The 11,264-nt window shown below is 65.6% G+C and overlaps 2 protein-coding genes across 2 annotated transcripts in view; one reads left to right on the top strand and one right to left on the bottom strand.

Annotated features, from left to right (window-relative positions):
* CHLNCDRAFT_137340 (expressed protein) overlaps positions 1–73 on the top strand; it is a gene marked incomplete at both ends in the record, with an annotated part of 2,087 nt that extends 2,014 nt beyond the window's left edge. Inside the window, one exon of the mRNA XM_005845100.1 lies at positions 20–73. Coding sequence (XP_005845162.1) covers positions 20–73 — 54 coding nt within the window. The remainder of the gene's footprint in view (positions 1–19) is intronic.
* Positions 74–3,128: 3,055 nt separating this feature from the next.
* CHLNCDRAFT_58676 (expressed protein) lies at positions 3,129–6,696 on the bottom strand. The gene is made up of 9 exons (XM_005844997.1): positions 6,382–6,696; positions 5,993–6,202; positions 5,596–5,826; positions 5,220–5,447; positions 4,754–4,954; positions 4,377–4,592; positions 3,955–4,156; positions 3,779–3,816; positions 3,129–3,636 (listed from the first exon to the last, which is right to left on the bottom strand). Exons 1-9 carry the CDS (start codon positions 6,611–6,613, stop codon positions 3,578–3,580), a joined length of 1,617 nt encoding a protein of 538 aa, XP_005845059.1. The 5' UTR covers positions 6,614–6,696; the 3' UTR covers positions 3,129–3,577.
* Between the last annotated feature and the right edge of the window lie 4,568 nt (positions 6,697–11,264).

Below are 11,264 nucleotides of genomic sequence, written 5' to 3'. Positions count from 1 at the left end.
CCCCCCAACCGCCTCGCAGGTGCTCATGCCCGGCGAGATGCCCCTGGGCGCCCAGCCCCCCAGCACCGCCTAGGCTGGCCCTGCGCCATGCCCACACGGCATCTTGCCTGTGCGGCGCCTTCCCTGGGCCGCTGCTGGGTTGCAAGGTTGACATGCACCGACAGCACCGGCCCGGGGCCCCCTGTGGCGGCGCCAGCCAGCGGTTTGACATTTCGCCGCCGGCCAGCCCACGCAGAGGCCCGCCACCGCTTACACAAAGCCAGTTGTACAGAGACTGCTGCACGCGGCAACGGCGGCGCCCGGAGCGCCAGCCGGCGGCCGTGCGCCGCCGCTCTCGAGTGTTATCGGGAGCGCGCAGCTGGCCTTGGGAATGAATGTGCGAGGCCGCACCAGACGGCTAATGATTCCTGATTTCTAGCAAAGTGTCCTACATTTTGTTTCCATATTGTCACACCGTTCCGCGTGTAAGCTCTGCGCCATCCGCTCGAGAGGTCGGGAAGGGAAAAGGGATTCACACACACACAGCCGCAGCCATAAAGCCACTCCACACACCCTATTGCCGCCACCAGGTCACAGGCAGGGCTGTGAGGCAGGCGCTGCGTGCCGGCATGTCCCCATGCCAACGGGACGTGGCGCAAGTGGTTTACCATGCTCTGCTCGCCTCAAGGGAATGGCTGCTGCCATGGTCCATGCCTGTGTGGCATTGCCAGGTTCAGCTGGACCTCTGCTGCCGAAAGCTGGTGATATCGAGCGGTCCGCGCTGGTCCGCGCTCCGCCACGTGGCATTCTTCTTGGCTTCGCCCCCCCGACATGTCCTGAAGGTGCTGTTCCGCTGGTTTCATGACCACTGGCCCACCATGAGCGTCTCGTCCCGCGCGCTGGCCGTTCTGCTGGTGCTGGGGTGCGCGTCCCTACCAACGCGATGCGACCCGCTGGAGGACTCGGTGACCCAGTGAGTGGCTGTTACTGAACCCTGAGCGCCAGCAGGGCACCCTTGGGCTGGCAGCGACAGGGTCCTGCCGAAGACGGGCCATGCCCCGCCCGGCTGCCGCCGCCATGCATGCCCTCTCCCGGCGACGCCCGCTCACCACCCGCCTCGCCCCTCCCCCCCGTATGGCAGGGAAGTGGACAGCCAGGACGACTGCATTGCGACGCCTGCAGAGTATGTGGCAGCATTTGCGGCGCGGGCCCCTCGCTGCGTGTCTTCTGACCTGGTCGGCCGCGTCAGCAGCGGCGCCAGTGTGGCCGCCGCCCAGCTCTCCGACGCCTCCTCCCGCCTCAGCTACTTCTTCAGCGGGTCGGACGTGCTGGCCAAGTACCTGCGCATCGGGTACCCACAGGTGAGGCCCCCGGGAGGCGGAGGAGGCCGGCCGGCTGGCTTGGCTGCCTTGGCTGCCTGGTAGCCTCCTGCCCCCTACTTGCCTGTTGTTGTTCCACCCCGCCCCCGCCCCTCCTGCTCCCTGCGCAGGTTGTGGGGCTCTCCACGGTGCAGAACGCCACGGGGCTGGCCACCAGCAGCAGCGGGCTGGCCTTCCTGCAGCAGGTCGGCTACCAAATGGAGTTTGCCGACGTCTCCAAGGTGAGCCAGGGGTAAACCCGGGAGCGCGCATAGGAGGCCTGGGAGGACGGCACTTTCAAGTGGACGGCACTTCCGCGGCCTCAAGGCCTGGCAGCGCTTGTCAGGACCTGTTGCTAGTCTCCCCTTGCCGGGCCCGCACCCTAACCTGTGCCCCCCTCCCTCCCTGCCGCCGCGCCTGCCCCGCAGGCGTACGTGCTGACGGTGACGACGCGGCAGGCGCTGGAGGCGGCGGCGGGGGGCGCTGCAGGACGGGCTGCCGTACCGCGGCGGCGTGCCGCCGCTGGCGCCCACCTGGCGCGCCCTCCGCGCCTACTTTGAGTTTGTGTTTGAGGCAGAGAACCTCACCCTCAGCGACACAGCGCTGGCCATCCTGCAGGCCACCTCTTTGCTCAGCTCACGGGCTGCCCCGCGCAGTGCGCCTACACCGACCCGCTCTTCCCCTCCGCCAACCACACCACCCCCATCACCGTCGACGACCCCGCCGCCAACGCCTCCTGCACCGCGCCCTACCCGGGCACCCAGCAAACGCTGTCCTCCGGGTTTGCCACCTCCAGCAGCCTGTGCGACGCAGACTGGAATGAAGCAATGGTGAGCTGGCCCGCGCTGGCGTCGGTGCCGTGCTGCGCTGTGCTGCCGCTGGGGCGCCTGGCTGTGCCTGGCTGGGCTGGGCTGTGGTATGCGCAGAGTTTGCCTTGCACGCTGCCGGCGGCTTGCACCTGGTGCACCCGACTCACCCCGCCCTGGCCTGCTGCTGCCCCCTCACCTGCCACGCCTGCAGTTGGCGGCCTCCGGCCTCTTCCCCGTGCGTGACTGCAGCAGGGAGCAGAATGCGGCGGCGGGGGCGGGGCTGGCGCAGCTGCTGGCGGCCGCGGAGGGCAGCCCGCGCTACCAGGCCCAGCTCTTCCGCGCCTTCCTCATGCAGTACTGCGTTGGCGGCTACTATGCCCTGTTTTCGGGCGACGGCATCACCTACAGCAGCTTTGGCGGCCTGCTGACGCCGCTGGGCACCGAATACGTCAGCTCTCCCTTTGTGGTGGGAGCCCTCCAGCCCGCCGACGTGGCCACAGTGGCGCTGTGCATCTCGGGCACCAACAACGGGCGGCCCGCCGCGGCGGGCAGCTGCCTGCTGCCGCAGGCCCCGGTGGCGGTAGCGGCTGCGGCGCCCGCCGCCGCACGCAGGCTGCTGCGGGTGCGCGGCCCGGCCTGACTCGGCCGTCGGGGCCCCGTGATGTGTTGTATTGCAAGACTTGAGAGTACTCTTGAACAGGCCTTTTTGTGATGCCACGTTCCTTTCTTCACCCTCCACAACCGCTTTACGTTGCCGCACCTGGTCAGTAACCCTTGCCCGTACCTGCACATTGCAGTTGTCTCCCTCTGTATGCACATGCACCTCCTCCTTCTACCCATTCCTGCTGTAACTCGTATTCAAACGAGCCTGTCGACACAGAGAGGCCAGGCACATTGAGCAGCGATACAGCGGCAGCAATTCAGCCGACTCTGCCGCCAACTTTCCAGCCTCTCATTCCATTGGGCGCATGTGCTGTCTACTGATGCTTGTTTTTTTTTACAATTTGTTTTCACAGTTCAGAGGATGCAGTGTGCTTCTCTCGCAAGGGCAGACCCGAGATGCCGGCGGCGCTACCGCAGAACGGGGCACACGCTGGCACTGTATCCAGGGTTGGTTGCAAAAGTGGGTCCGTTGAAGCTATGGGCTCTCCAGAGGGGTGGGGTGAGGTGGGGCGCTCCAAAAGGGGCAATCAAAAGGGGGTCAGGGGTATGGGGACCCGCCATCGGGCACTGCGCACGCTACACGCGGCGCAGATGGGCCCGGGCACAACGTTGAGATCTACCTACCTGCCTGCCAGCGCAGCCGGCAGCACATCAAAGCACAGGCCTGCACTACTGCCGCCTTGGCTGGCAGGACAGGTACTGATAGGGGTCCTTGCAAGGTGGTGCATCAGCAGAGGTTGGGTGAGTTTGGGGCAATCGGGTTCAGGTTCAGACTTCGGCCCCGACGGTGGAGGCATCCTCCTTGGGAAGCTTGCAATGGAACACGTCTGTTGGTGGAAGGGCAGGAGAGGCGAAGCGGCATGTGGCTGCCAGGCATACATGCAAAGCGCGCGGCGGGCGGAGGCACGGCGTTCCTGCGGCACACGCACAGCTAGCAGCACAGCACCACAGGCAGCCAGGCCAACTCACATGGGGGCAGCATCTTGGCAAGGTCGACGCCGAAGCACCTGCAGCGCAAGTTTGGAGCGCGCAGAGGCAGCAGCTGCGTCAGCACCGGCTGGCAGCGGCGTTGCGCTGGCAGCAGGCGGCGCCACCGGGCGCCTGGCCATGCCACCGGGCGGCAGCAGGCCACGCCGCACACTCACATCTCCTTGGGCAGCTTGCCCTTCTCCTTGCGCTTGGGGGTGTCCACCGTGCACAGGGCGCACTCCTTGTGGGCCTCGCACTCTGGGCCCTTGAAGCTCTCGCAGGGCACCCAGGGGGCGGGCTTGGGGGGCGCCTCGGGCTCCTCGGCCACGACGGCGTTGGCGCTGTCGGCCTCCTCGCCCTTGGTGCACTTGAAGACGACTGCAGGGGTGAGGGCGGGCAGGGGTGCAGGGGAGGGAGATGAGAAGGAATGCGAGGAGGCAACGGGAGTGCGGCGCAGCATAGGGCAGGCTGGCAGGCAAGTCCTGGCTGGGCCGCATCAGCAGAGCAGCAGCGCAAGTGGCAGCAGCAGGGCAGCAGGGCAGCCGCAGCGGACTGGCAGGCAGGCTGGCGGGCGGGCAGGCAGGGCAGGCGGGCTCACAGGGGGGCAGCTTGGAGGCGATCTTGTCGGAGAAGCACATCTCGTCGCCGGTCTTCTCCTCGGCGCACAGGGAGCAGCCCTTGGCAGTCTTGCAGGCGGGCGCCTTGAGCATCTCGCAGACCTCCCACGGCTTGGGCTTCTTGTTGTCCTCGCTGGCCTGCTCAGCCACCTCGTTGGCGGCGGCCTCCTGCTTCACCTTGGAGCACTCAAAGATGACTGCGGGCGTGCGCGGGCAATGGTTGGGTTTGCAGGAGTGAGAGGCTGAGCTCACCGCAGGCATGGGCAGCGGTGGGAGCAGGGCGCGAAGGCCGTCACAACAGGTAGGCTGGCAGGGCAGGCCCAGCGGGGCGGGGCACGCTCGCAGGATTGCGGCTCACAGGGAGGGAGCGTGGAGGCAATCTTGGGGTCGAAGCAGAGCTCCACACCGCTGGTCTTCTCCTTGCACAGCGAGCAGCGGTCCTTGTTGTCGCCACACTCGGCGGGGCCGTAGGTCTCGCAGACCTCCCAGGGGGCGGGCTTGGCCTTGTTGCTGTCCTCATCAGCCTCCTCGGTCTTGACCTCTGAGCACTTGAACACGACTGCAGGCCAGGAAAAGCGCGCAGGAAGAGAGGGCAAGTCATGACACTGGCGACGTTTGAAGAGCAGCCCGGCGGACAGTGAACAGCGAGTGCCAGATGGCAAACAGCACACATGGCAGGCAGGGCCAGCAGCCAGCTGCAGAGCAGCAGAGCTGCCTGGCTGGCGACGTTTGAAGAGCAAGCCCGGCGGACAGTGAACAGCGAGTGCCAGATGGCAAACAGCACACATGGCAGGCAGGGCCAGCAGCCAGCTGCAGGGGCTCACAGGGAGGGAGCTTGGCGGCGACATGGGGGCGGAAGCACAGCTCCTTGCCGCTGGTCTTCTGCTTGCACAGCGAGCAGCGGTCCTTGTTGTCGGCGCACTCGCCGGGGCCGTACATCTCGCACACCTCCCAGGGGGCGGGCTTGGCCTTCTTGTTGTCCTCGTCGGCCTCCTCAGCCACCTCGTTGGCGGCAGCCTCCTCAGTCTTGACCTCTGAGCACTTGAACACGACTGCAGCGTCAAGGCACAACAGCCTCAGAGCACCAGGTGGAAGATCCAACGGCATCCCCTGTGACTCACAAAGCTGCACCAGAAGGGCCCAGCGGCAACAATGGCAGCACAGGGTAGCGCAATGGCCGCAGCAGGCGCCACGGCTCACAGGGGGGCAGCTTGGTGGCCACGGAGGGGCGGAAGCACAGCTCCACGCCGCTCATCTTCTCCTTGCACAGCGAGCAGCGGTCGCGGTTGTCGGCGCAGGCGCCGGGGCCAAACGGCTCGCAGGCAGACTTCTTCTTCTTGTTGTCGGCCTCGGCGGTCTCCTCCAGGGGGCCGTTGCGGCGGCCCAGCACCTTGCCCTCGTCAGCAGACGCGCCCTTGCACTTGAAGATGACTGCAGGGCCGGGGCAGGACGGCAGGCACTTTGCAGCCGGGCTGCGCAGCACGCACCATGCCTGCCTCCAGCAGCAGCAGCAGCTCGCAGGACTTCCCGCGCCTGTGGGCAAACAGCAGCAGCAGCAAACAGCATGTGCCTGCCTAGCAGGCGTGCGCGGGCTCACAATCGGGGAGCTTGGAGGCGATCTTGGGGTCGAAGCACAGCGCCTTGCCGCTGGCCTTGTTCTCGCACAGGGAGCAGCGGTCCTTGTTGTCGGAGCACTCGCCAGGGCCGTACATCTCGCAGACCTCCCAGGGGGCGGGCTTGGCCTTTTTGTTGTCGGCGGCGTTGGCGGGTGGCTCGGGCTGGGGGCCGCCCTCGCACTCAAAGATGACTGCAGCACAAAACAGCAGGCGTACAGAGCAGCAGCCGTGTGAATGCTGAATGCACCGACCTGCACAAGCCAGGCCGGCCACTGCACCATAGCAGGCAGGGGCAACCGAGCATGGGCGGGTCCCGCCGCACACCCGCCCTAGCCCTGCGCCAGGGTTTCGGAAGGCGAGTCGCACTCACAAGAGGGCAGCGCCTCGGCGATGGTGGGCTCAAAGCAGAGCTGGGCGTCGGGCAGGAAGGTGTTTTTGCAGAGGGAGCAGCGGTCGCTCTGGGCAGCGCACTCGGCGGGGGCCAGAGCTTCGCAGACCTCCCAGGGCTCGGGAGTGATCACGTCAACATCAATGCGGAAGGGAGCGACGGCCAGGCACCCCAGCGGCAGAGCCGCGGCCACCAGCAGGATGGCAAGCTTCATCGTGCTGTGGTGGTGGGGGGGGGGGAGGGGGGAGGGGCTCTGAAGGGGCTGTGTGCCGTCGGCAGGGCGGCTGGTCGAATGCAAGGACAAAAGAAGTAGGGTGGGGGCGGCCCCCGAGCCGATCTGTCCCAGGCGGCCGGAGCACGTGCGGCGCGGCCAGCCAGCTGGCGCTCCTCAAAAACGTGTATGCCACCAGCGGGTCAGATGATGTGAAGGCCGCTTGGTGGGTTGGCCTTGCTTGGGCCCCGCAAGCTCTTGCCTCTGGCAAGCTCTTGCCCCTGCCACGGCATGCATCCTCTGTAGTGGAGGGAGGGCTGCCTGCAGGTTTGTGGGGTGCAGTGCAGGCAAGGATGGAACATGTAAGGCCTGGTGAAGTTCAATTGGGCAGGTGGGAGGGGCGGCAGGCAGGGGTAGTTGGCAACCGCCGCTTCTCGCCGGTTCCAACCAGCCCAGTCCAGCGGTAGCGCCCGAAATCGGGTGGCACACTGGCAGAACGGCGGCGGCACGTGGAGGGTGGCCTGTCCGGAACATGTTGCCTTGCATGCTTGCACAAACATGGTCCGACACATGGCTGGAGAGGGTTCCACGGGTGCACCAGCGCAGTCCCAAGCTCTCCTCGCCGCGGTGGCGACTTGGTAAGGGCAGAGCGCACACCACCGGGTAAGCGCTGGTGTAGGCGTTCCAACAGGAATCACTGGCTTGATTTCTGGCTGGCCGTGCGGCAACCAGGTGCTGGAACCCCTCAAAAGGGAAAATGGGCAAGGCATACTGACTGACTGACGGAGATTACAAGACGGCACCGCCACAAACCTTGCCCTCCCAGTTGCACTGCCTGTCTGTGCGGGCTGCTTGGCGGACCAATTTTGAGCGCACACAGCTCAGGACATGCTGTAAGACATGCACACATGGTTTGCACGGCTGTAAGGCCGCACACACCAACAAAACTCTCTCGCGCCTCGTTACCGCCGGCAGCGGCCGGGAGAAGGCGGCGGCACCTTGCTTGCGCGCCGTCGCCGGCATCGGGCCGTTGCATCTGCGCTTCTGCCACGCCGTTGCAAGGCCAATGCAGCGCCTGGCGACCCTTTTTAGCGGCCTGCCGTGATGCCACACTTGGGATCGTTCCATCCACAGGTGGAGCCTGCTGGCTGCTACATCCATTGTCCTCTCTGCTTCCCTCCGATTAGCGGAACAGCCCCAATTCCTCCACCTCCTTCTCGGTTGGCCCTGGACGGAGCCCTCCCTGGAAGCGCTCGCTGCTGCTAGTTTGCAGCAGTGCTTCACCCCGCTTCTTTACAGCTCACAAGCTCGCTGAGGTTCGAGGGAAGCCGGCTGGGGCTGTGCACGCCAGCCGAAAGGTTTTTTTGCAGGCCGCGGTCACCTGCGGTCGCTGCTGGCTGCCAACGCCCCAGCATGGTCGCACCTACGTCTGGAACCGACTGAAGGGCTACCACCCTGCGCCACCACCCTGCGCGCAGACGGAGCCAGCCTCGGAGCCATGCCTCCGCCGCCGTGCACCGCCGGCGCCACGGCACATGTGCTCCTGGTGTTGGTGGCCGGCATCTGTGCCCTGCAGGCCTCCGCATCTGACTACGTCAAATATGACTACCTCCCATTCCGCGCCCCTGGCGGGTGCACGGAGCTGCCTATCGATTACCTGAAAATCAGCTTGGAGGAGGAGGTGAGGCGGGTGCCCATAATGCGGTTGCGCCCTCAACGTGTGCTCCCATTCCGCACGATGTGCTGGAATGTGCTGCAATGTTCCCTCAGCACGGCGCACACATGAGTGCTGCAAGGATGGAAGCAACGCCATGGACTGTTGTGGGCCGGGGGCTCTTCTGCCTCCCACCCACTCCCAGCATCTCCTACCTCTGCCACAGATTGTCAGGGCCAAGCGTGACTGCGCCTCGTTTGGCGCTGGCTGGGCCTGGAACCGAACCGTTACTATTACATACCGCAGATTTGACAACCCGAATCGCACGCACTATTTGCAATACTGCGGTGTCTGCCAGCCCGGACTCGAGGACTGTGTGCTCAAGTGGTGAGCACCCCTTCGAATTCGGGCTGGCTGATGTGCGCTCAGTTGGAATGCCCACCGCCACTTCCCCTGAATTGCATGCACGTCTGAGATGCCCTCTGCCACAACCGTTGAGCCCGCCCCACCTGCTACGCACCCTTGCCATCTCGCAGGTTTGGCACCGGCCCGAGATGCAAAGGCCAATGCCCCGCCGGTTGGAGCCCTGTGGCGGACAGCGCCGACGTCAGCGCCTTCAGTATTGGTTACCCTGTAGGCCCCTTAGTACTACTACCCAGCAGCCCTACCCTTACTTTGGGGAACAATGCAGTTCGGGCAGCAAGGTGTTGTGCAAGCTGTGCGGGCGCAAGGAATGCAACGGCTGCACATACAGCTGGTGAGCGGCGACGCTGGTGTGTGTGGCTCATGCTCGTGCGACGGCGAGGCCCAGCCAACCGCTGCGCCTCCCTGCCTCGTATACGCCACCTCGTGCTGCTACAGGCGAGGCACTGCACCCAGCTGCTACGACACCTGCGAAAAGGGCGAGACGGTGGTGGCAACAGACACATACGGCGACGGCGCGGCGTGCAGCATTGATGGCTACGGCCACAAGTTTCTGTGCGAGGTGCGCCCCGCTCAACGTGCTTGACGCGCCACCTTGGGAGCCTGCGGCCGCTGCCGTCGTTGCCGGCTCACGCTTGCAACCGTTGTAGATGTGCAGAAGTGCGCGTCGACAGTATATGACATGAGGCAGTGCTCCGCGCCCAGCTATTGGCAAGGGTCTGCTTGGCAGTGTGAAGGTGGGTGCAGCGGCACGTTGTACAACGTTGCAACTCAAAGGCGCGCGGTGGGCATGCCCGCGGCTGCGTTTTGCTGCCCACTCCGCCCGGTGCCATGTAGCACTGCGGGATGCAGGGCGGCAACGCCAACTGCAACAGCTGTTATCAGCTGCCACTCGCGAAGGCGCCAGCAAGATGCAGCACTATGCCGATGGTGTGTGCGGCGGCCAGCTGGATGCCGCCAGCCTATGCATGCGAGCCCCCTACATCGATGTGGTGCGGGAACGCTGCCGGCGCGAGGCGCTGGCGCAGCTGCGCACTGGCTCTCATTGGGGCGCAGAAGAGACCGGCCGGTGGCTGGGCCTGCCACGCGAGCAACGGCGCTGCCCGCACTGCAAGGGTGACATTGAGCATACCACACACATTATCTTTCATTGCCCCCTGTATGCCAGTGTCCGACAGCGCTTCTCTGACCTGTTTGACACCACACACACAAGCCTGCACACCTTCTTCCAACAGCCTGCCCCCCGCCTCGCCAGTTTTGCTGCTGCATGCAAGCGACTGTGGCTCGACACCCCCCTCCCCCCCACACAGTCCCAACCATCTTCCACCCTACTTCCCACACCCTTGCAACTATAGCTTTCCTTTTGGTCCCACTCTCCTTTCGCTCAACGTTGCTTTTCCGTTTCAATTTCTGTGATGTTACAGAGGCAATGCCCATTAATGGGCTGGGGGCACACAAGCCGTGCCCACTAGCTCTGGACTGTATGAAAGCATGCAATACCGCCCGGGCGGCAAAGGGCGGGCTCAGGGAGCGGTCGGGCGCAAAGGGCGGGGAGGGAGGCGAGGGGCGCCTGATGGCCAGCCCAAGGGCGGCAAGCATACCAGTGGGGGGGAGGGGCAGGTCGAGGACCCGCACACCACCACCACCAGAAAGCGGGCCCACCCACCCCGGCACAGTAGCTGGGAGAGCGGCCAGGCGGGCGGGCGGGGGCCGCAAAGGTGAAGGCGGCACGCGGGAAGACCGGGCACGGGGGGATGGGGCAAGCGCAAAAGCGCAAGCATCTGCGGGTTACGGGGGGGAGAGTAGGGGCGTGACGACCAGAACGGCAGGCACGAAGAGAGCGTAAAGAGGGGGGGACGGCGGGCCGCCAGTCACGCGGCGGCGGCAGCAGCAGCAGCGGCCTGCCCGAACGCAAATCGCTCGGCGGCAACAGGCTCCTCCGCCAAGCCACGCCACCCCACGTCTCAATTCGCTGAAGGGAAAGCACCAGGGCTTGGGGCCGCGACACACGGAAGCGGGAATTGGGGGGAGGGGCTGGCGCGCACAAAACGCGTCGTAGGGGGCGAACAAGTCGCAGAGGGGGTGGCCGGGCACCAACGGGGCACACGGGGGCTCATACAACGGGCCGGGAGCCGGCACCGGCCCGAGGGGGTGTTCGCCGGACTAGCCGAGCCGCGGGCGCCGCAGGGCCCGGGGCACCCCTCCACGCACCATCAGGAGGCCATCTCGAGTGCGGGCAGTTGCAGAATGGGCGGCTGGCGGGCCAAGCGAGCCGGCGATGCTGCGGTCGCCCTCGTCCTGCGTCCCCAAGGCAGGGTGTTGCTCAAGAAGGGCCCCAGAGGAGCGGGAGGGGGGTGCGGGGTGACACTGACTGACTGAGATTACAGAGAACCGGGCCCTTTAAAGGGCTGGGGACACACAAGCCGTGCCCACTAGCTCTGGACAATATAAGTATGAAACCAACCAACAGACAGGGCGGCGGAGCGCGGGGCTGCGAGGAGCCGATCGGGCACAGCGGGCGGCAGGGAAAGCGGAGGGTGCCTGGGAGCCAGCCCAGTGACTGTCAGAGAGTTGTGA

Source organism: Chlorella variabilis (assembly GCF_000147415.1).
Source record: "Chlorella variabilis unplaced genomic scaffold CHLNCscaffold_19, whole genome shotgun sequence".
Taxonomy (NCBI): Eukaryota; Viridiplantae; Chlorophyta; class Trebouxiophyceae; order Chlorellales; family Chlorellaceae; genus Chlorella; species Chlorella variabilis.
Note: the sequence above shows the minus strand (reverse complement) of the source record. Positions and strands in the feature narration are given on the sequence as shown.